We start from the raw sequence: 24,839 nt of genomic DNA, 5'->3' as shown, positions 1-24,839 counted from the left end.
CCAGATGTGCACAACGGCTGTAGCGTGTGCTGAGGACGCGGGACTCAGTGCCACTCCCTCAGGCTCCCAGAGGAAGAGACAGACCCAAGGGCCACCCCTCCCCGGGCCTCTTGCTCTGGTCGGGAATGTGGGAGAGCTGCATGCCTCCCAGGGCCTTTCCACAAAGGATACTTACTCAATATAAAAACTGTCCCCTCCACAATTGGTGACAAACTCAAATGACTTGTCCACTGATTTTCTGTGAAGGATTTGGTAGTCGTAACTCTCCGCAGGCACCACTAGGACACGGACCTAAAGGGAAGCTGTCGGCATGTCTTTGGATTTCCAACAGCACGGCATACCTACGGCTCTCCGTCACGTTCTCTTCGCTAAGATCAACGTTCTTTATTGTTAAGCCCAAGACCAAATGAAACAGGATTTATGAAAAAAGAATCACGGAACAACCCTAAGCCAGTGATGAAGGCTCAGGCCATGTTTCCATGCAGGAAATGATACCAAGTGGGGGGCAGACCTCCTGGAGCACCTGCTCAGAGAAGCAGCAGCCTCGGGTGTGGGCGGGGACAGGAGACGTCAGGGGTGAGCAGGACAGCTGTTAGGACAGCCAGGGCCCTGTGTGATCCACGCCCGGGATGACCCTGCATCTCCAGAGGTTGCATTTTGTGTTTTTAAATGTGAGCAAACCGAAATGGCAGGACCAATGGGGAAACTCACATGGTGGCTTGCCCCTGAAATTCATATCCTATCAGATACTGTATTATGAATAATTGTAGCCCCAGTCTTTAAAAATACTGCTCAGTTCTCTGTACCTGTATAAACCAGACTGCGCCAGTAACGAATGCTGCAGGAAATTTCAAACATCTTCGTCAACTACTCACCAACTTACTGCTTACAGAGTCTACTGCTCTCACGTTATTCAGTTCAGTAAACATTGCCAAGTACCTGTGCCAGACGGTGTTCCAGGCACAGGGGATACAAAATGAATAAAGTCAGGCCCCTGCCCCTAGGAAGATGACATCCTCAGAGAGAGAGGAGGCATGAGCAAAAACTGGAGGGCCACAGAGCAGGCCTGGGCAGTGCTTCCTGGCTCTCCAAGGCTTTACAGGCATTGGGTGACCACGATTCCATCGACCAAGGTAATGAACAGGGTAGGGGATGCCCGGGGCTGGGCTGGTAACAGGCTAAGTTGGAGGGACTTGTGAGCTCTCTGGCTATGGGGATGTGCAGTAGATGGTCCTAGAGCTCAGCAAAGATGAGAAATGAGTTCACAGATGTGGGCGTCATTCTCACAGAGGAGAGAACAGAATCGACAGCCGCAGACGATGTTATTCAAAGAGAAATCTTAGAACAAGGGGGCTCACCGTCGAGCCCGAGGGAACAGCGACATATGGGGATGAAGGGAAAGAGAAATCATTGAAGAAGCAGTGGAGAAAGTGGGGGAAAAAACAAGAGAAAGTAGCTATGGAAGCCAAAAAGAAAGAAATTTTCAAGAACAAATGAGTGTTCAATGCTTCAGAGAGAGACCTGTCAGAGGAGATTGAGGAGGGGCTGAAGGAGAGGGCTCCAGGCTCGTGCAGGGAGGTTTTTCTTCCTAGTCACTTCTCTATTATTCTGCTTTCCCTTGATTTTAATTGTCAAAGAAAGACTTTTTTTGGGTAAAGTTAGCTGCAAAATTTAAACACTTCTATAAATCTGGCTTCAGTTCCTTGGAGGAATTATTGTCATGAGCCAAAACTGACGCACAGAGCAGCCAACCAAGGCAACCACGTGAAGAGCAAGCTGAGAAATAAGCAGAACGCACCCAAACTAAGGACTTTCCTTCTGGAACCTTCACCGTCACGGCCACCTCCGGCTCCGAGATGTCAAACTCAACCTGATCTCCGGCGATCACTTGGTCCCGGCAGCCAAGCACATGGGGGCAAAAAGAGGCACGGAAGATGCCTGGGGGCAGAGAGAGGCGTTCCTATCACACCCCTGCCAAGGCAGGTGAGCCCTGCAGCCGGCCCTGCTCCCCGCAGCTCACCTGGCTGCAGCCGCCCTCTGTTCACAGACACCTGCACCAGGAACGTCGGATGCACTGGTTGATAAAAATGGACCACAATGACGTATCGACCCGGACGCGGTACGAGTCCTCGCAAGGTCACTTGGTTCTGGGTGGGAAAAAATATATTCCTCAAGCTGCAGAGTTATGAATAATTAGAATTACGGGGTATTTTGAGGTTAAAAACCAAAACAACCTCGGTATTTACCCAAGAGAAGTGAAAATCCACATTCACACAAAACCTTCCCTTGAACGTTTGGGGCAGCTTTATTTGTGATCACAAACGCTGGAAACAAACCAAATAACCCTTAGCTGCAGAATGGACCAACCAACGGTGGGACAACCATAAATGATGCTGGAGGGAGGGATGTTTGGTAAAATCACTTTGGAAAACTATGTGGTGGTTTTTACCAAAGTTGAACATATAACTGAGCAACTGCATTCCTAGGTATTTAACAACAGAAAGGCACACTGTGCGTGCAAAAGGCCATACAAGAATGTTCCCAGCATTCAAGCACTGCTTGTAATAACCGTGTAACAAAGGGTCAGACTCCATTTTTTATGTTTGACGGTTTTCAAGCTCCATCACTCACCTATTGCCTTTTGTCCTACACCTGGACAAGCTAATAAGAAAGCCCAGGTGTTCATCCCTTGGCACACCTGGGAAGTTCTAACCACACAAATTCCAGCCCATGGGAGAGGGAGCCCTCACCCAGACTCCCCCCACCTCCTAACCACAACGAAAACCAGATTCAGACCCCAGTGCTTGCTCAGGTTTGAGTGTGAGCCCTGCTCTCCCCAGAAAGTCTCACTATGTGAGTAATAAGTCTTTTCAAACCGCAAAAAAAAAACCCCTACAAGAATAACAACAATAAAAGATTATCTTTCAGATGAGAGCTGTGCCTTGGAGGGTGACTGACTAAAGGTCATACACTAATTTTATAGCAAAACCAGGAGTAGAGCTCTATTGCCATGGTTTCAATTCATTTCCCCCTACTGTTCTAGGTTGCCTTGCCCATATGGGATCTTACGAAATTTTCTCTCCCAAATCCTGTTAATTTCCTATCTTGATGCAACGCGAACTGACACAAGCCATCTCTAGGATCAGAAGGACATAATGGCATCAGAACAAACATTAAGTCCTGCAATTGTATAGTTTACAGTGAAAAAAAGGTGTATTCCCTTCATATACTTCACCTTTCTGCTCTAGATGATTGATCAATATGTGTTTATTGGGAATGTCCTGCCTACAAGTTGGGGCCGCAAAAAATTTCTTAGAGTTCTGAAAGCGCTCCTGTTCTGATCTGGGAAGATAATTAATGACTCAACAACGTTAAGTAGCAGTAGCCCGTGAAAATGTGACCTATCCTAAGATGGCTCATGAAAAATTGCCAAATGACTATGTAGACGGCGATGCAGGAGGGAAAAGGAGCGTCAGGATGGGGCAGCCACAGACAGGATTAACCAGATGCCTCATGCCTGGGATTCTCCACAGTTGAGAGCAGAGGTGCTCAAACTTTAGGGGCATCCAAATCCCCTGGAGGATTTGTTAAAGCACAGATTCCTGGGCCCCTCTTCAGAGTTTCTAATTCAATAGTTCTGGGGTGACGCCTGCAGATTTGCATTTCTAACAAGTTCCCTGGGGATGGGGACGCTGCTGGTTGGGACCACACTTTGAGAACCACTGGTTTACAAGCAACACACTGAGGGGGAGCCCTACCTGTGGGGCCTTCAAGGTGACTCCAGTAAGAGCGTCAGCAGAAGGTAAAGGGTCCTGGGGCAGGAGAGGGGAAGACCCACCACTCGGAACGTCCAAAATTAATGCTGTTGGAGGAGTTTCAGGGACCAAGGAGATACAGGTGGCACTGAAAAAGAGCATACTGAAAAATAACCAAAACCCGAGGAACTGTCCCCCGGTGAAGATCAAAAGGATCCAGAGAACCACCAGCCTGTGGCGATCTTTATACAAACATACTCAGTGCTCCGGACTGGCCAAGTGTATTCCGGCTGCCCGCTTAATACAATAAGCTAAGACAGAAAAAAAAAAATTCTTAATTTTGAAGGAAAGTAAGCTAGATGGAAACTTTTTAAAACTTCCCTCTCTAGGACTAAAATTCATTGTTAAATGAGATCAATGCAATGAAACATTATTATTCACCTCTAAACATCAACGTTGACATAAAACTATACAAAAACAAAGAGAACACATGCCTATCATTTCTGTTAGGCACAGCCAGATCTCATTGTCTTGGTGGTTTTAACCATATGCATAAGATGTCATGACTGTATCCATAAATTATTTTTGAGTCTACATCCAAACAACCTTCCCCAAATCCCGAGAATCATTGGTTAGCTAATTCTCATAACATAGCTGTGAGATGGGTCATTATTTTCATGTTTTTTGTAAATGAGGAATCTCAGACAGAGAGATTAAAGGATTGGAACAAAGTTGAGTCTTGACGAAGGCTCAGAATAGAACTTCAGAGTAACTGCCCTCAAGGGTGAGGCTTAAACATTTCCCCCAGTTGCTACTGTGTCAGCTTCCTGATATGATGGAATTCTGGAAAGAATGCTGGGATGAATGATTTAGCTCTTTTTTTTTTTTTTAATGCATCACCAGCCTTTAACACATTGGCCTGTGATCACTTCTGAAGTCAAATATAAATCTACAGTCTTAAAAGCATTAAGTATCACTCAGCACAAACAAGGGATAAAGGAAGGAAACACATTACCTTTCATTAACAAATCTCCCATAACTGGCAATGCATTTGACGTGAGGTCTCAAATATTCCACTGAGAATTCTTCAGTGGGTATGATACAAATTTGATGCTGTCGAGCAAATACAAGAAGGTATGTCCCAGTTATCAGCAAAGTCAAGGTTATAGCCAAACACATTCTTTTAAAAAAGCTGTTCAGGTCTTCCCTGGCCGTGCAGTGGTTAAGAATCTGCCTGCCAATGCAGGGGACACGGGTTCAAGCCCTGGTCCGGGAGGATCCCACATGCTGTGGAGCAACTAAGCCCGTGCGCCACAATTACTTAAGCCTGCACACCCACAGCTAGAGAAAAGCCTGCACACAGCAACAAAGACACAACAACAACAACAACAAAAAGCCGTTAAGAATTCATCCAGAGGAATTATAACTATTATTGTAAAGCAGTAAAAATCATAGGAGAGCACTCCCTCTGGCATCATTATGTCCAACAAATCCTTTTTACTATTATGCAGGATCACTGACTAAATTGCTCTTGGAATAATTATACGAATAAACAAAATCATGTGAAAGTTCAAAAACAACTCTCTGTCAGCGACTTTTGACAGATTTTTCTCTCGTGCCTTGGGCCGATGCTGGCTCTTCAGACCCCTTGGCAGGGAGAGGCAGGGATGTGGTGGGCAACCAGGGAGCCTGCTGTTCAGAAAGAGGGCTGCTCCTGCTACAAACAATCCTTTTCAATAGAGGATGACTTGTATCTCAGGCACATTTGGGCTCTGTCTCCAGAGCTAGTTTCTGAGTCACACAAGAAATTCAGTCATTACCTTAATACCTTTTATTTTAAATCAAAACTATTACCAGCTTGGTCACAAAGCTATTCAGTAACAACAAAATTTTAATTGAACACCTACTATATGCCAGGCACTGAGACGGCAGGATTCTGCAAGACCAAGATGGACACACTCCTGCCTTCATAGAGCTTATTTTCCAGTCAGCCTTGACTCTGAATGACATCTGACTATTTCAAAAAGGGCAAACTTATGCTTAAAAGAAGGACGTTCAGCCCCATTATAATTTCCAAAAATGAAGAGGTTAAGATTCACTTGACTTATTATGTTTAAAAAGTCATCATTTTAAAAAGTCTTAAATTATTACATAGTTTACATAATAATGTTTAAAAACTAAACTCCAGATAGTTCTTAAGAGAAAGCGCAACATTTTTAATACTGTCAAGCACGAATATCTAGAACATACTAGAACAGGCTGGCCTGGCACTTCCCAGAGTGATACATGCTTAATATTAGCAGTATCAGGAAGTTGCTTCATGCTTAGATAATCTTATGTTCCCTGAGATATTTATTGTAAACCTGACCACCCCTTCCTAGCCCAGATCCCACTGCCTCTGTTTATCACAATTCTCAATATTTAAGTTATGCTATTAAAAGGGTATTTAATCTGCCAAAGCTGGCATTTTAACTCTTAATAGTATATATCTGGGTTTCCCTGGTGGCGCAGTGGTTGAGAGTCCGCCTGCCGATGCAGGGGACACGGGTTCGTGACCCGGTCTGGGAAGATCCCACGTGCCGCGGAGCGGCTGGGCCCGTGAGCCATGGCCGCTGAGCCTGCGCGTCCGGAGCCTGTGCTCCTCAACGGGAGAGGCCAGAACAGTGAGAGGCCCGCGTACCGCAAAAAAAAAAAAAAAAAAAGAATAGTATATATCTAATTAATCGAAAATACTCTTCTTGGAATTGAGTAACAATGGTCTGGAAAAAAATACCAGGTGATTACAACCTTGAAAATTCTGAAGGAATCTGCCAAGAAGCTAATAGACATAATAAAATAGTAAAGTGGAAAGAAATAAACAGTAACTAATGGCATTTCTATACACCAGCAATAATAAACTAGGAAACATAACAACAAAAGATAGTTCATTCATAATAGTAACAACAAATACAAATTAATGAAATGGCGTTTTGTGAAATGTGTTCAAATTTGATGACTAAACTTTATTGGATGCTATAGAAAAGGCTCCAACAAATGAAGAGGCAAAACAGATTTCTAGATGGGAAAATAAACATCATAACACTGGCAATTCTCTGCAGGTTAACTTTATAGATGTAACACAAACCCAGCCAAAACTTTAATAAGCTTTTAAAAATATATATGGTTACCAATAAAAATACTTCTAAAATTCAGCGGTCAAAACAGAAGCATACCAGAAGGAATCGGGCCATCCGTGCTTTGAGCCAAACGTCTGCATCTTCTAACAGCTCGTACACAGCAAGGCGACTCCTGCTGTCGGTCACAGCGCTCCGGCAGAGGACGCTACAAGAGGAAACAGTTTTCTTAACCTTACTCCCCTGGTCTCCCTCACTTTATGCCGTGTGGGGTTGCTGATTGCGCTTCAGTTTCTCCTGTTGTTAACCAGGTCACTGACAATGAATTTCCCTGGAGGTGGAGTTTAGGAGGGATGCAGCCCATGATCAGTAGGGGAAAAAGAACCTTTCCACTGAGCTCTGAGTTGCACCTCTCAGGGCTGACGGCCTTGCGCACCTTCTCCACCCAGCTTTTTTTTTTTTTTTTTTTTGTGGTACGCGGGCCTCTCACTGTTGTGGCCTCTCCCGTTGCGGAGCACAGGCTCCAGACACACAGGCTCAGCGGCCATGGCTCACGGGCCCAGCCGCTCCGCGGCATGTGGGATCTTCCCGGACCGGGGCATGAACCCGTGTCCCCTGCATCGGCAGGCAGACTCTCAACCACTGCGCCACCAGGGAAGCCCTCCACCCAGCTTTATAATACTTGGTTTGGTCATCTGGAGAAAGAGCCCCAGGGCCAGTAATGTCTAAGACACAGCCTTCTTGGAAATTTACCAGTATCATTGGTACTGTTGGAGATTAAAGTTGCCTACTGAACTCACAATGGCCATCTCATGCCACGTCAGTAATGAGGCTGAAAAGCCCCTAGTTTGCCTTTAGAAGCTCAGTCTGTTCCTCCTAATGCTCCTTCCTCATTCTACCAGTGGTGCTCCTTCCCTCCACGGCATCAGAGGACATACAGAGCTCAGGAACATTTAAAGTAAGATTTTGAACTAAAGAATATAGCCTCGTAGTAAAACCCATAAAGGAAGTATTACATGAGGAATGCTTCGACTTCATCGTCTAAAGTAGCAACTTTTCGGTCTATAAATATAATTTGGAACTAGAGACGTACTAAAAGAAAATGACCATCTCTGCAAAACGTTTGAAATAATTAATGCAATACTTTTGAGGTGAGAATTAAAATGAGGTAGTGTATAAAGAGCCATGGTTTGTGGCACACATTAGAAACTCAATAAATAGCTGTTTTCTTTTCCCTTTTGTGCATGTGTGTGGGTGTGAATACATGTGTCCATTAAAATGCATTTCTATTGGATTCAACCATAACTCTGGGAGTTAAATATATCAAGTGATTATATTAAGTGACTCCCTTAGATTGAGTTTTATCCTCTATTCAATTCTTACTAAGAGTAGACTAACAGTAATAACTGGATTGATCGAATCATTAGTGATCACCTCTCTTATGGAGGGCAGATCAGATTTTTCAGAGTTATCACAGCACTATTTTGGAAAGTGGTGTTCCTACGAGCACCACTACTTTTCTGTTGGGATGTTGTTTTATAACAACATAGTTAGACCTCACTTGAGAAATGCTGGGAGAGGTTCAAACCTCAGCAGGAGAAGCTGCCATATTGAAAGGGTCTGTCAGTTGAAATAGGTTTTTATGGTTCAAATATTTTCCAATTGCATCGTATTTTTGGACTCTATTACTTGCAGCCTGGTCATTTTCACTTATCCACATGACATGCAAAGTAGAGAAAAAGGAAATATTTTAGACAAGTGAAAAGATACCATGGGACTTCCCTAGGAGTGGTTAAATACAATAACAGTAATTCCTAGTCTAATGCAGTATTGTCTTGGAAATCTAATGATTGAGAACTTTGGTGTTGTCGCCACGTCCAAAGCCTACGTGATCTGCAGAATATCATGTACTTCTCTCCTTAAAACACCATTCAGACAAAGGTCCTGAAACAATGCTTATGGCTTGCGGAAGCCTGGCAGGGTGTTCTTTCTTTCTTTAGTTTTGAAATCACTCCTCTGCTTGGCATAGATAGTCTCAACCTCTTCTGAGATAGTCAAGAGTCATGAAGGTCATTAAGAATGTTTCCTCCTGTTTGCTGGGCCATCTCCACTTTGTACACTGTGGAGCAGGGATCAAGCCCTGATCTGCAAGGTGGAAGGGGTCAGAGAGCTGAACTGGAGGGTGGGCTTGGATGGATGGGGTATGGAGAAGCCATGCCCTAGGCGCTGTGGCCAACAGTCTCCAGGACTCAGGGGACGAGTGTACATCCCAGTGGTGGCTGATGTCACCTATAGATGAAACTAGTATTTTCAGAAAATGACAGAACATTCTAGGGAATTTTTCTGGGCCATCTGGTGTTCCTATTAAAAATGCATATATAATTACATTCTTTGTTTCTTTTTTTAAGCATCACCCCAGAGAAAAGGGAAGATTAGATTTTTTAAGGTTTTGAAAAGAAACTTTCACAGTTTATTTTGTAGGGTTGCCAAGAGTGTGATATTAATTTAATAACCGCTTCATCAAGTCTCATAAAATTTTCCATTCTAAGCTACCAAAAGTAACATTTTTCATAAGTTCTTTAATTTGCAAAACAGGGAAAATGTCCAACTACCTCAAGTCATCTTGGGTTTGACAAAAAACACATGAACATAGAGGTTATAAAATGTTCAAGGTCTTGGCCAAGAATTGGGAGGGTTCACTGTAGTTATCACCCCCTTGCCCTCTCAGGAGCCTCTGCCTTCCAGTGCCATTTATTCTACAATTAATTTCATGGGAAACATCCCTTGCACTGATTCTTTAATTAAAGTATACTCTGAACATTTGCATACATCTTTAAACATTATGCAAAGAAAACAATTTTTAATAAACCTTTGTCAGCGCTCTTGGAAGAGATGAACTTTGTCAGGGTGAATCTGAGATTCCTTTGTCAAATTATTTTTCACCTGACGATCAACATTAATGATCCCCAGTTCTGAAGGGCGTGTTGTGAAGGCAGGAGTAGTGGAGAATGTGCCAGGCACCCATGTACTCTACACGGTGTTTGAGGGGAGAGCCCTGAGTTCACTGCCCCCCATAGGGTGACACAGAGTAAAGCAAAATGGTTGTGCTGTTTCATGTGAATCTGAGACAAAATGGTAAGTAGAACATACAGCTTTTCAAGAAAATGCAAGCTTTTCAAGGTACTGCCTACGGAGAAGCCTTCTGAAACCACGCTGGGGAAGATGCTGGTTCGCACAACTACCCCCCTGCTGGTTTTCAAGCTCAGCCTCCAAAAGGAAACAACTTTCCAAGTTAGATAAAAACTAAAGTTCCCACAGCTGATCTCCTGCCTGTCCAGTTACAGAGGACTCGTCCAGGCAGGATGGTTACCTGTATTTGCAGCTGTAGATGTTCACCCGGCCTGCCAGGTCAGCCCCGGGGCCCTGCACGTGCACGTCGGCCTCAGACAGCTGGTCTACTTCCGTGGCATACTCGACCACGACCACGTAGTGGCCGACCCTCGGGACCCGCAGCTGCAGGTGCAGCTCCACCTGTCGGAGAGCCCAAGTGGACAGATGTGAGATGTACTGGATGCATTTCCATAGGCAACAGTGAAACTGGGGCTGAGCAGACCCCAGGAAGAGTTTTATATGTCATCATACTAAGAAATGTGGTAGGTAGGGATGCCCAATAAAATACAGGACGCTCCGTTAAGTTTGAAATGCAGATAAGTAACACATAATTATAGTTGAACTGCAATTCAAATTTATTGGGGCATCTGGTATTTTTATTGTCTAAATCTGGCGACCCTACTTATAGAGGCCTCTACTCCTCCTACCCATATATTTGCCTTGTTTCCCAAGGCCAAAGATACTCCAAAACTTGAAGTAAAAAGGAATTTCCAATGGGAGATGAAAGGAATGAAAGTATGCCTCGAAGCTCTTTAACTGTTCTTTGATTAAAAAAGAGACTTGTATGAATGCAAATAATGTAAAGTGATACACACACCCCTCTCCTGAGATGACTAATGATAGCTTGGTTTTCATACTTCCAAACCATTTTCTACATCTGAAAATGCACAATACACACATATGTACTTTTTTTTTTTTTAAAGAAAATCTGCAGGCCAACATGGATGCTTTCGTACCATCACAGCAGAGCTGAGTCGTTGCGACAGGGTCCATATGGGCCGCAAAACTGAAAATACTTCCTACCTGGCCCTCTACAGCTAAAGCACACCCACCCCTGACACTGCCTAGTGGTTAGGAGCATGCAGTCTGGAATCACTGTGCCTCCAGCTGTGTGACCTTGAGCAAGTTACTTAACATCTGTATGCCTCAGTATCCCCCTGGGTAAAAATGAGGATAACATAGTACCCGCCTCTGAAGATTATGAGGATTAAGTGAGTTAATATGTGAAGAGCTCTTAAAACTGTATCTGCATGTTGTAAGCACTATATACACGATGATTACAACTCTGGTTCTTGCTTTTCGCCACGACTTTTTTTTTACTCAGTAGTATTTAGTGTGTCTATACCAGTACATACAGATATACTTCATTTTTCTAACGGCTGCCTACCATTCCACAGTATGAATGTAAAATCATTTCTTTAACTAATCCCCTATTGATAGACACTTAGGTTGTCTCTAATTTTTCCTAAAACATATAAGGCTATATGATCATCTAGCTATATCTGTATATCTATGTATATATCTGAATCTATATCTGTATTTATATCCTTATGCTAGTATTTCTGTAAGATTCCTAGAAGTGGAATTAGAATTGCTGGATCAAAGTGTATGTGCATATTTAATGCCTGAGTCAATATTAGAACTACACTCCTTAGCAGTTTAACCCACTTCGGCCCGTAAGCGCAGACCCACCACGCTTAATTAAAATCCTCTTGGCCCTTGCCTTTAGGAAATTCACATTTACTGTTCCTTCTGTACAGATCTGAAGCCCACAGCTGCCATTTTCCACAGTGATTTTTCTATCACTTGAATAATAGAAAGACTTCCCTCAGGGAGAAAATGTGGCTTACCCACACCACTTTTCCACTCTGTGTCTTACAGTGAAATACGCCACTGCCATTGGTCCGTGTGGGGAGGTTATTGCCAGCATCTCTCCCCTGGGCACCTCCAAACCAGGGCTTGTCTGTCTTCACCCCACCATGGAACACACACAGGCCAATGAGGAGCCTTCTCCCAGGAGTTATCATTGGCTGCCAGTTCTATCATAGCACTCTATTCTCTATTATACGTTTCTATTACTCTTCCTACTCTGAGTCCTTTGGGTTGATTTTTAGAAGACTTGTTGGAAGGGTTTTGAATGTATTTTTGATGGTAATAATGGGTTCTGACAAGTCAGACAAAAGATGTAAATGATGGAAAACAGAAACCCTACTGTCGCTGTTTGTTATCAGTTATTATCTTTGAAAAAGCGAACTTTAACGAAACCAGTGTCACTCTGGAGGGATCTTTCCCATTTTATGGCACAAAACTGTCTTCACCTAGTTATCGGTGTTTCAGGGTAAAGACATTAAAGGTGAATGTATCAAATCTGTTGCTTACACAAAGCTAAGAGGGATAACTAACCTGCCTGATGTCGAAGTAAGGATTCAAAATGATTTGGTCAACAGAGACTTACTAAACACCTACTCTATCTCTGCCCACCAGCAAAGTGATGGACATGCAATGGTAAACAAGACAGATCTGGTCTCTGCCCTTAGACAGACTTTAATCAAATAATTAGATAACTGGACAAATGCAATGTGAAATTACATGTATGACAAATGCTCTGAAGAAGGGCTAAGAGGGGTGCCTGAGCTAGTCAGGAAGATGAGGGGGGAGGCGAAGACTTCCCTGAAGAAGCAACAACTAAGCTGAGTTCTGGAGGATGAGGAACAGACAGCCAGACCAAGCGGGGAGGGAAAAACATTCAGGCATAGGGAACAGCCTACAACATAAAGGGTAGCCTATAATGTACGTCCAAGTGACTGAAGGTAGGCCACAGTGACAAGGAACAGAGAGCAAGAGGAGGTATGATAAAATTGGGAGGTAAAAGGGGCAACCTTAGAGGACATTACAAATTTTTGTCTCTATCCTACGAGCAATAAGATGTTATTGTAACGTTCCAACTGTGTATGTGTGAGGGTGGGGTGAGAAAGTCAGTGATGAGTAGATACTTCTATCGAAATGAGCATGCTGACTACAGTATGGAGAGTGAGCTGGGAGATGCAATAAGCAGAAGCTGATGTGGGTGAGCTAATGGGGAGGTTACGACAGAGATCCTTATGAAAGATGGCGGGGTACTGGGCAAGAAAGATAGATGGAGAGAAGTGGAGATTATTTTTAAAAGTTTGGGGAGTACACTCAGGAATGGGTTGGCTTTGGTGGGGGAGAGAATGGAAGAAGTCATGCATGACCCTGAGAAACCTGGTTTGTGCATTTAGATGGATGGGGGTGCCATTTACTTAGGTAGGGAACACTAAGACGGAATTTGAGATCCCTCTGAGATATCTAAGAGGTAATGTCAAGAAGGAAGTTGGCTGTGCTACTCTGCATATAAAAGGGGAGGTGTGACTGGACATACCAATTTGGGAGTTATCTGTGTAGAGTTGGTACCTAACATGAGAGACATGGAGGAGACTGCTTAGGGAGAGACTACAGCGTAAAAAGACAAGGGCTAAGGGGACTTCCCTGGTGGTCCAGTGGTTGAGAATCCATCTTGCAATGCAGGGGATGCCGGTTCAATTCCTGGTTGGGGAACTAAGATCCCACATGCCGCGGGGCAAGTAAGTCCGTGCGCCACAACTAGAGAGCCCGTGTGCCGCGACTACAGAGCCCCCGTGCAGCAATTACAGAGCCCATGTGCCGCAACTAAGACCCGATGCAGCCAAATAAATAAACAAAACAAAACAAAAAAAAGACAAGGGCCAAGACTGAGTCTCAACAAATTCTAACATTTAATGGCTAGACAGAGGAGGATAAGCCCGCAAATGATATTTTGAGGAGGCGGCCAGAGAGGCAGGAAGAGACCCAGACTACTCTTAAATTCTGGAAAACAAGGCAAGAGAGTGGTTTTGTTTGTTTGTTTGTTTTTGGCTGTATCAGGTCTTAGTTGTGGCATACACGCTCTCTAGTTGCAGCATGCGGGCTCTCTAGGTGCTTGCCCCGCAGCACATGGGATCTTCATTCCCCGATCAGGGATTGAACCGGCGTCCCCTACAGTTCAAGATGGATTCTCAACCACTGGACCACCAGGGAAGTCCCGAGAGTGTTTTTAAATGGAAGGAGTAGTCAACAAGTACTGAAAGCTGCTGAGAAGTTAAATAGATGAATAGATGAAGACTGAAAAAATATCCATGGGATTTAGCAACAAGGGTATCACTGGAAACCTTGGCCAAAACAAAAAAGAAAAAAATTAACGGAGTGGGAGGTGAAAGCCAGAGTGGTGTGATTTGAGGTGTGAGTGGAAGGTAAACAATTAGAAATCGTGGGTCTAGACGATTCTTGGTTTTGAAGGGGTGAAGAGTTATGGAGCAGTGGCTGAAGGATTGTGGGAGGGGGAAGGAGGGTTGTCATCAAAATAGGATAGAATTTAGCATTTTTTAAATGTAGGGTGACTTCCAGTTCAGATGGCACAGGAATTCACATTTGCTGTACCCCATCTGCTCCGAGACACAGCAACCATGGATAAAATGTTTTAATAGAAAAACAAAAATTATGTTTGGGATTAAAAGTAGACAGATAATGGAACATAAGTAAAAGAAAAACTTCAAATAGCGTGGTCCTCTGGTGCTTCAGGTCTGGAAGCAGGCTGTTGGGGTCAGCAGTTCAGCATATGCAGAGTAAGGAGAATTAAACATGCTTCATATGAGACAGTGGTCAGATCCAGGCTCATTTTTTGAAGCCAAAGGATGAGGGTTCCTTCAAATCATGAAAAGCTGGAAAAAATTGCTGAAAATCCGCCACCTGGGTTTCAGCTTTATAAAAATCTGTGGAATTTGGGAACCGAAGATGAAAGATGAGGCCTCATGACCAAGAACTGAGTTCAGCACCCACTGGCTCAGTGTCTGAATCTGTACTACACCCAGGATCACAATAATGGAGGTTGGCACGTCATAATGCCTCGCTCTGGGCTAAGGGTACAGAGGACCAGACAGACACTGCAAAACTACTAGGCTGAGATGGATGTGGAGAAAGACAGATAAAAGAGAACCTCGCATTCAAAGTAAGCCAATAAGCAAACAAAATAAGCCTCCACAACATAAAGAAATCTAATGTTAAGAAAGACAGGCAGGGCTTCCCTGGTGGCGCAGTGGTTGAGAGTCCGCCTGCTGATGCAGGGGACACGGGTTCGTGCCCCGGTCCGGGAAGATCCCACGTGCCGCGGAGCGGCTGGGCCCGTGAGCCATGGCCGCTGAGCCTGCGCGTCCGGAGCCTGTGCTCCGCAATGGGAGAGGCCACAGCGGTGAGAGGCCTGCGTACCGCAGAAAAAAAAAAAAAAAAAAAAAGAAAAGAAAAAGAAAGACAGGCAACAATATCATCAACTGAAGATGAGTTCACTTCAGATGAAATGAACTTTATGAAACAGTCTGACAAAGGCTTTAAAATAAGTATACTGGTCCCTTATCTGGAACCCCCCAAATCTGAAAAGGAAATCCTGTTTTTGTAACTCATTTGATGGCAAAACCTAACCTAACCCTAACCAGGCAGCACTTGGTGGCAAAATCTGACCTGAACTGATATAAGTCCATGTATATAGTCTTCATCTATCTCCCTTGATGTGCCTACTCATGCTTTTCATTGGAGAAATATTAACCTGTTTGATTACAAGGTGCTGTCCCGGACCCCGCTATAGATGTTATGCATGTGTGTATCATTTAATCTTTTTAAATATCTTAAAAATTCTGAATTCTGAAATATACCTTGCTCCAAGGGTGTTCAGATATTCAAAAAGATCAATAGAGTAACTCCTCTTTGAAAAGCAAATGAAGCTATGAAATAAAAATTGGCAGCAGAGAAACAAGAAAAAGTAAATATGAGAAAGAGCCAATGAGAAATTTTTTGAGAGTAAAAGTACAAATTACATGGAATTGGTAGGCTGAATAAAATCTAGACTAGAGATAGTGAAACAGAGCATTCATGTATTCTAACAGAGTCTTGAGGACGTCATCCAGAAAGCATCACAAAGAGCCAAAGAGATATAAAAATACGAAAGAGCAGTCTGGAGACAGATTGAGAGGCTCCAACATTCTTCCAGTCTGACTTTCAGAAAAGAAGATGTAAGGACAAGCAGCAAAGTAATACCTGTGGAGATACTAACTGATAATTTCCCAGGATGAAAGACATGACTCTTCATATTGAAAGTGCACTTTGAGTATTAAACTAATAAACAAAAATAAATCTGCACCTAAACATATCGTAATAAAACTTCAGAATATCACAAATAGAAGTCCATCTTAGAACCTATGGTTAAACATACTGGATTTAGCACACATATTTATTGATCCTCCCTCTCAGAAATCCACAAAAATAAGAGTAAATATTTTTTGAATCATAAACCCACAAAGAAAAGAGAATTGAGAAGAGGAAAAGAACAGACCAGAGAATACAAAAGTTTGGAAGCTAGAAAGCAAATGGATGTTAACTAATTGAACAGACCAAAGAAAGTTGGAACCTGTGTGTGTGTGTGTGTGTGTGTGTGTAGGGTTGAGTTGGGGTTGGGGTTGGAAAAAAATCTAGGAAATCTCCCAAAACATAAAACTAGATAAAGAGATTGGAAAGGTGGACGAAAGATAAAGAAATAAATTATCAAAGAAATAACTCAAGAAAGTTTCCCAGAGAAGTTTCTAGGCTAAAAGGGTCTGCCGAGAGCCCAGCACACTGGCTGAAACTACCTATATCAAGGCACATCCTTATGAAATTTCAGAATACAAAAAAATAAAAAGATGATGCCAAAAGGTTTAGGAAAGGAAAAGCAGGTTGCATCCAAAGAACTGGGAATCAGAGGGTACCACAGGTGCTGGATTAGGCTACCTCTAGAAGAAGTGAGTCCCCCATCAATTTAAGTATTCAACAGAGGATAAATGAATAAATATCTGACAAGGATAACGTAGAAAGAATTCCTTCACAGGAAGGGAAATCAGATGATTCCTAAGACCTCTTCTAACTCCATTTGTCTCTGAGTTTTAGCACAGCGATCTATTGATGTTGTGCAATAGAGCTCTCTGAGATGGCAAAATATTCTGTAATCTGTGCTGTCCAATAGGTGAAGGCTAGACATATATGATTATTGAGCACTTGAAATGTGATTAGTGCAACCACGGAACTGAATTTTTAGCTTTACTTAAGATTAATTAATTTAAACATATATAGACACATGGGCTAGTGGCTACTGCATCAGACAGCACAAGTGTGTAAGCCCTCAGATAAAACAGTAAAAATGACCGTTAAATAAAACTGGACAGCCCAGGGCTTAGTTCTGTGCATGATGCAAATAGAATAGCTCAGTGCTGTGGCTCTGGGCTAAGTCAGAGGTGGGAACAACTCCTGGTGAACCATCAGCATCACTTCTTGGAGATCAGCCCTTCCCAACTGTACCTCCCTGCTGTGTGGGGAACACACACACGCATGCACACTCACGCACACACACACACACGTTTGTATATATGCGTAGGCAGGTATATGCATCTGTGTACACACAGAGCATGGGTAGGGAGAGAGACAGTGGACTGAATATTAGAATGGAGAGGAAGTAAGATCGCTTCGTTTTTCTTTATGCATGTTGTGTTACTTTTTATAACAAGTATATATTTTTGTAAAATAAAAACTCAAAATAAAATGAAATGAAGACTACATTTAAGAAACATCCTTAAAATCCTATAACTTCTACCTTGAAAATGTTAGGAATGTAGTTTACAAAAAGGTACACATCTAAATGGTCAGTGAGAGTACCATATATATTTTCATTCCACAGATTTAATCCCCCAAATAAACATTTTCCTCAAGGGTATGAAACAGAGAACATTGTAGAAAGTAAGGAATGGAAATATTGTGGAGGAAGTTTTCTTTTCAGTGTCTTCGTTTTGAGGTAATGAGTTCTAATTGTTGATACACAACACTTCTAGCTCAATCTTAAAACAGTGTAGTCTTAAATTGTTTTGAGGCTCAGAGAACTCCCGGAAGAAAAGTAATGCCAAGATCTGTACTAACCGGTCCTCTGAGCCATGAAGGAGGTCCCTTTGGGAGTAGCAGTTCCAGATTATGAGCTCAAGGAATTCAGCTGCTACCAATCACCTAGGCTGAGGTGATGAGCAGTCAGGGAGCATTGTATCCTTTGAGGGTAAGCTGTGTAATTTCTGGAAGGCTTGTAGAGAGATCTTGCCCTGAATCAGACAGAACAGGATGCCCCCTTATCAGCCCAGAGGATCAAAAGGAAAGGATTCTGTGGTCGTCCATGTTCCCCACCACATCTACTGCAGAATGTGCTCAGAGACTAGCCCTCTCATGGTTCAGTGGGCTGGACCACCCAGCCCCAGCCCGAATCAGAGAACTCAGCACACCTTTAACTAACACCTCTGAGGAAGTCTTCCAGGCTCCCCTGAATGTGAGAAGCAATCGCAGCTAAGGGTTTTCAGCAGACGGACTGGGAAGTAATAATAGTTTTGACAGTAAAGAAAAGGTTGCCCCACCTCTCTCCCACTGAGGTCCGCCATGACCGGGTGTTCAGGGATGGGCTGCCTCACTGCCAAGGGTCTTGGCTCCCCGTCAAGCAGGAAGTGTCTGGCCTCAGAAGCCAGGGCACAGGGGAATCGGGTCACTGGCAAGTGCTGGTAAAGCAAGCAACTTCAACAACAACAATAAAATACGGCAGTTACGACCGAGAACAGAACACAGAACATCACAGTGCATCCCCGGGGCTCTTATGCTTTCCGTCTTTCATTCATTCACTCATCATTCTTCAACAAACTCTTACTAAGTGCTGACTACAGGAATCGGGTGGTCCATTGTCATCTGCATGAGGAATGGGAGAAGCAAAGGTCCACAAACCTAGACACCCTTTTAAGCTCTTCCCCTCACCGGATGCATGACCCTGAGGGTATTACTTGGGCATGCATCGCCACTTCCTCAGGCGAGAGGGTGAGTCACTCTTAGGCGCCAGAAACCGTGTGCAAAGTACTTTGTGAGTCTTACACGAAAGACAGTCACTGCCACACAGAAAAAACACAATTAAGGAATTAACCAGAGCACTCTGTTAAGTCGTGACCCTGAAGCCTACTGAGAATCCTTGCACCCAAGGTTCCTGAGTTAGAGGCCCCCGACAATGCACCCGCTGCCCATACTAACTTCTCTCGGGGAGGGCCTACGTCGGCGCACGGCTCTGTGACCAGCAGCTGCAATGAGAGAGCTTCATAGTAGTCCCTGGGGAGCAGTACCAGGTAGTCCTAGGAAATAAAGACCGAAAGGACGATTACTCATTAGGAGGGCGGCCGTACGTTAGTCATAAAAGAGCTACACATAGTAGCTAAACTAATAATAACCAAGTGAAGCACTCTAGTTACACTGTCCGCATCAACTACTTTGTTCTGCCCCCTGATTCACCGGAACACACAAAGCAACCCCTCACGGGAGCTTCAAGCATTGGAGATAAGCGCCTTAGGCAAACATTTTTATTTTCAAATCTCAGGGGAAGTTTTACCGGTTCTTCTGGGTTGTTAATAAATTCAGAAATAAAGACAGTAATAACCTGTCAATTGATGAGACATTCCTTTGACAGGCTGGTTGTCTTCATCCCTATAGAACCCTGAGTTGTAGGTCATGTATTCTGGCTTTTTATTCCCACACCAGAGTAACGCTCTCCTGGCTTCGTGTAAAAAAGTGATGCTTTGCGATCCCGGTAAATCATAGCCTGAAACTGGCCCACTGCCTGCCCTAGGTCAGGACAGGAAGAACATTTTCCACTGAGGGTGCCACGTGGATCCCACAGCGGGAATTCAGAAGCAGCTCTTCCGGAAAGGGCAGAGTTTGGGCTTCTGCAAATCCTGGCATCACTGACTATCTGCCGAGGGAAGAAGGGAGGGAATGTTTGCCACGATGGTGAGAGACTGGTACACGGGCCATGAGGCTTCTGTCTCTTCACAGCCCTCAATATGTCTACAGCAGAGAGGAGGAGAATGTACAGGAGAGGAAAAGTAGGGGCTCAGCGGGCTTCTATCTGAGTGGGGTTTAATTTAATTAAAAAAAATTTAATTGAAGTATAGTTGATTTACAGTGTTGTGTTAGTCGCTGGTGTACAGCAAAGTGATTCAGATGTGTATTGATATATTCTTTTTCATATTCTTTTCCATTATGGTTTGCTACAAGATACTGAATATGGTTCCCTGTGCTATACAGTAGGACCTTGTTGTTTATCTGTTTTACATACTGTAGCTTGTACCTGCTAATCCCAAACTCCTAATTTATCCCTCCCCCACCCCCTTTCCCCTTTGGTGACCATAAATTTTTCTATGTCTGTGAGTCTGTTTCTCTTTTGTAAATAAGTTCCTTTGTATCATATTTTAGATTCCACACATAAGTGATACCATATGGTATTTGTCTTTCTCTTTCCAACTTACTTCACTTAGTATGATAATCTCTAGGTCCATCTGTGTTGCTGCAAATGGCATTATTTCATTCTTTTTATGGCTGAGTAGTATTCCATTGAAAAAAATATATATGTGTGTGTGTGTGTGTGTGTATATATATATATATATATATATACATATATATATATATACACCACATCTTTTTATCCATACATCTGCCAACGGACATTTAGGTTCCTTCCATGTCCTGGCTATTGTAAATAATGCTGTTAGGAACATTGGGGTGCACGTATCTTTTCAAATTAGAGTTTTCTCTGGATATATGCCCAGGAGTGGAATTTCTGGATCATACGGCAACTCTATTTTTGGTTTTTTAAGGAACCTCCATACTGTTTTCCATAGTGGCTGCATCAATTTACATTCCAACCAACAGAGTACAAGGGTTCCCTTTTCTCCACACCCTCTCCAGCATTTGTTATTTGTAGACTTTTTGATGATGGCCATTCTGACCTGTGTGAGGTGATACCTCATTATACTTTTGATTTACATTTCTCTAATATTAATTTTTAAATGGCTATTGCTCTATTAGTAAGCTTCCTTTGGTTGGGACCATATCTCCTCATTACTTTATGGTCCCAAAGATCCTAAAACAGTAAAGGTTGATAATAAGTGCTCAATAAAATATTTTTAGAGAAAATGAGATCATACTATGGAAGCATACATATGAATTATGACACAACTGCAGTGGCTAAAGGTCATGAAGACTCTTCCATGCCTATGCAGTAACTTTTACCATGAACTTCTTCTTTCCATTAGTCCAACTTTGTGCCCTGTTACTGGACTCAATGGAATTTTCCTCTTCCTCATGTCTAATATCTGTGAAACATTCAGAAACTTTAGTAAAGCAACAAACCTTTCTACCAAGAAGTGCAAGAAAAATAGGGACTGAATGAACAGCTGAAACCTTCACATTATACGATCTCAGATTTGGAAAGGGCCTACATGGATAAGCATGGTCTCTACTGTATGGGGCAGACTTGGAGTTAAGGGACTTGCCTGAGATCTGCTCATTTAGCCAATCAAAAGAGTTGTGCCAGAAGGAAACGCTTTCTGCTTTCCACTCTGAGTGCATGAAACCAAGTATTGCCAAAGACTATTTTGAAAAGAACTTGCTATAAGCGAAAGCAGACATCAAAGAGGGGTATCTGAAATAGCAGGTTTCATCCTTACAACTCCCCTGGCCGCTCTGCCTATTCTATTAATGCGCGAGGACACAGCCCTTCCCCTGATGAAGAGTTCTTTGTCCAAGGCAATCTGTTTGATGATGCTACTGCCACAGTCAAGGCAGAAGGAGGCAGGAAGCAGGTCACAGAGAGGCACCGGCTCTTCGTCTCTCCCTTCGCTTTTCACCACCAAGAACTTCACTCATGTTAGGGTCTTCTCTTCCTCTAGCTCCTTCTGATTCATTGTGCACAGTTCCCAGAGAGGTTAATTTTCTTCTTACCGCCCTTCTGATTCATGATGAAAAACCCCAAAGAAACTTTTGAAAGGCTGGGACATATGCTCATAAAGGTTGTGCATTTATTTTAATATCTTTGAGTCATTCTTTTTTTTTAGCCCGTGAGAAGCTGGCTGGAAGAATATAAAAGCTATTTTAGGTTGGCTCCTATGTCATTATGTCAAGTGAGGGCAAATGTCACCATAGGTTCCTGTGTCTAAAAGGGAACCAGCTATGATTTTTCTACCTTCTGGTCACTGTGGGTCACTGTGGATGGACCATCTCTAAGAGGGGAAGAATCTCCCCTCAGAACCATCTCTTACCAGGAGGACTCCTTCCACTTTAATACAAGCGATCCATGTTCCTGGCACAATTGAAAATGGATCTGCAAAACCATTTCCGGGTACGGTGACAAAGGCCGGCTCCTTACTCGGCTGGAAGATGGTCTCTTTGCTTTGAGCAGCATCTATCAGAAATAAAAAGAATTGCTTAGGGCATTTTTCTAGCAGCCAGTGTATTGATTTTAGATACTCAGCTTTGAACATTCAGTTGACATCTTAAAAGGTTTCAGAGAGTTTACTGATCATATGAACTGATCAGATTTACTGATCTTATTTTCAACAATTGCATGAATGCATGTATCTATGTATAAAATAGACTAGAAAGATATCACTGATAAGATGTTAGCAGTGGCTATCTATGCTGGGATTGTAATCTTTAAATTTATTAAGTATATTAAGACATGTAAACTGCTTAGAAAAGTTCTTTGCACATAGTAAGTATTCAGTATATAACATTAGATATTAAACTATTATTTTCCTTGTTTGTTTATATGTAATTAAAAATTTTTTAATTTCTGTTGAAGAACAGGCATTCATTTTGAAATAAGAAAAAGTTTCGGTTTTCTCTTGTTTTCAGGATGCAATGTTTTCTTCTGCATTAAACAAACAGAGGACCTTCTGTAGTAGGTTCAGAAACAAAACTGTTGCATCGGAGTCCAAAGAAGGCTTCTTCTTTAGAAGAAATGTTTACTCCAAATACCTGCATTCACTCTCCTGTTCTACGAGCATCTACAGGGCCCACTGTAGGTCAGGGCTGGAACTAGGTTCTGGGGAACAGGCAGTGATCACAGCCAGCATGGCCTTTGCTCCCTGACAGTGGTGACAGGGGAGGTGGCGGATTACAGACCAGAAGAAAATACGGTACAGCGTGGACAGTGGCATCTGGGAGGAGGCATAGGTTACTAAGGAATAAATACACAACTGGACTCCTGACTCAGACATGGGGGCTTAGGAAAGGTGTCCCAGAGAACAAGAAAACAAACCACAATGTATTCCAACTGTTTGAGTTAACGGAGGGCAAGTTGCTGATGGCATTGTCCCCTGGGAAGCAGTGGGTCCATTAGAAAGGGTTTGGGAGTCCATCAACAGATGAATGGATAAAGAAGATGTGGCACATGTATACAATGGAATATTACTCAGCCATAAAAAGAAACGAAATTGAGTTATTTGTAGTGAGGTGGATGGACCTAGAGTCTGTCATACAGAGTGAAGTAAGTCAGAAAGAGAAAAACAAATACCATATGCTAACACATACATATGGAATCTAAGAAAAAAAAAGGTCATGAAGAACCTAGGGGCAGGATGGGAATAAAGATGCAGACTTACTAGAGAATGGACTTGAGGACATGGCGAGGGGGAAGGGTAAGCTGGGACGAAGTGAGAGAGTGGCATGACATATATACACTACCAAACGTAAAATTGATAGCTAGTGGGAAGCAGCCGCATAGCACAGAGAGATCAGCTCGGTGCTTTGTGACCACCTAGAGGGGTGGGATAGGGAGGGTGAGAGGGAGATGCAAGAGGGAGGAGATATAGGAATATATGTATATGTATAGCTGATTCACTTTGTTATGAAGCAGAAACTAACACACCATTGTAAAGCAAGTATACCCCAATAAAGATGTTAAAAAAAAAAGAGAGAGAAAAAAGAAAGGGTTTGGGGTCTGAAGATTGGGTCTTGTCTACAAGGATCAGCTGTGTGCTTAGAACATTTACTATGCCTCTCAGCTGTTTTCTCCTCAACCTTCTTCGGTTTCACAAAGTTCTTATCATGTGAGGAAATGGATACCAAAGTCCTCTGTAAATGATAACGCAAGCTTGCCGGTTCTTCCTAGCAGTTACCGTCTAATCAGCCTCCAGCCTTACAAGCTTGGCTGACACAACTGGGTACATCATTTCTTCCCCAAGTCCGACTCTGCCATGGATACTACACGAAGGCGCTTAAAATTCGCACCTAAAGTAGATTTCCACTGGCGCCGTTTTGTGTTCTTGTGGAATTCCCAGTAGTCTGTTCCTGGACTAGCGGAAGCCCTCACTCCTTGCAGAACAGACTTCCAGGCCTCATCCCTGACTGTGGTGAGATCTGCCCTCTGACTGTGGCTCCTCGTCTGCCCTCAGGAATCCCTCACCCCTGAATGAGGTTGGCCTATTCCTCCCTGGAGCTCTCTTGGGCTTCATGCTTTACCACATTCATCTTAAAAATTCCTGTCCTCGGGCTTCCCTGGTGGCGCAGTGGTTGAGAGTCCACCTGCCGATGCAGGGGACACGGGTTCGTGCCCCGGTCCGGGAAGATCCCACATGCCGCGGAGCGGCTGGGCCCGTGAGCCATGGCCACTGAGCCTGCGCGTCTGGAGCCTGTGCTCCGCAACGGGAGAGGCCACAACAGTGAGAGGCCCACGTATAAAAAAAAAAAAAATTCCTGTCCTCACCTATTTCTCCTTGAATTACTTGGTTTGCCTGAAACAATGGGAGAATTTAGGGCAGTAGGCCAGGGGCTCTCAAGTAACACCACAAAGGTGACACCCACTTTACCTGAATGAGTTATAAATTAGCTTTGCCCTGTG

At 43.3% G+C, this 24,839-nt stretch overlaps 1 protein-coding gene across 1 annotated transcript in view; it reads right to left on the bottom strand.

Annotated features, from left to right (window-relative positions):
• Positions 1-24,839, bottom strand: part of LAMA3 (laminin subunit alpha 3) — a 225,570-nt gene that overhangs the window by 104,454 nt on the left and 96,277 nt on the right. The window contains exons 21-30 of the mRNA XM_027127533.1: positions 22,258-22,400; positions 19,199-19,296; positions 18,544-18,697; positions 10,239-10,399; positions 6,968-7,076; positions 4,771-4,868; positions 3,759-3,903; positions 2,021-2,147; positions 1,799-1,938; positions 176-291 (exon numbers count right to left, since the gene is read on the bottom strand). Of these exons, the coding sequence (XP_026983334.1) occupies positions 176-291; positions 1,799-1,938; positions 2,021-2,147; positions 3,759-3,903; positions 4,771-4,868; positions 6,968-7,076; positions 10,239-10,399; positions 18,544-18,697; positions 19,199-19,296; positions 22,258-22,400 (1,291 nt within the window). The remainder of the gene's footprint in view (positions 1-175; positions 292-1,798; positions 1,939-2,020; positions 2,148-3,758; positions 3,904-4,770; positions 4,869-6,967; positions 7,077-10,238; positions 10,400-18,543; positions 18,698-19,198; positions 19,297-22,257; positions 22,401-24,839) is intronic.

The sequence above is a fragment of the Aethalodelphis obliquidens genome, unplaced genomic scaffold (genome assembly GCF_003676395.1).
Source record: "Aethalodelphis obliquidens isolate GAN/ISIS:26980383/991018 unplaced genomic scaffold, ASM367639v1 scaffold32, whole genome shotgun sequence".
Lineage (NCBI taxonomy): Eukaryota > Metazoa > Chordata > Mammalia > Artiodactyla > Delphinidae > Aethalodelphis > Aethalodelphis obliquidens.
The sequence above is the reverse complement of the archived record's forward strand: the minus strand, read 5'-3'. Positions and strand labels throughout refer to the sequence as shown.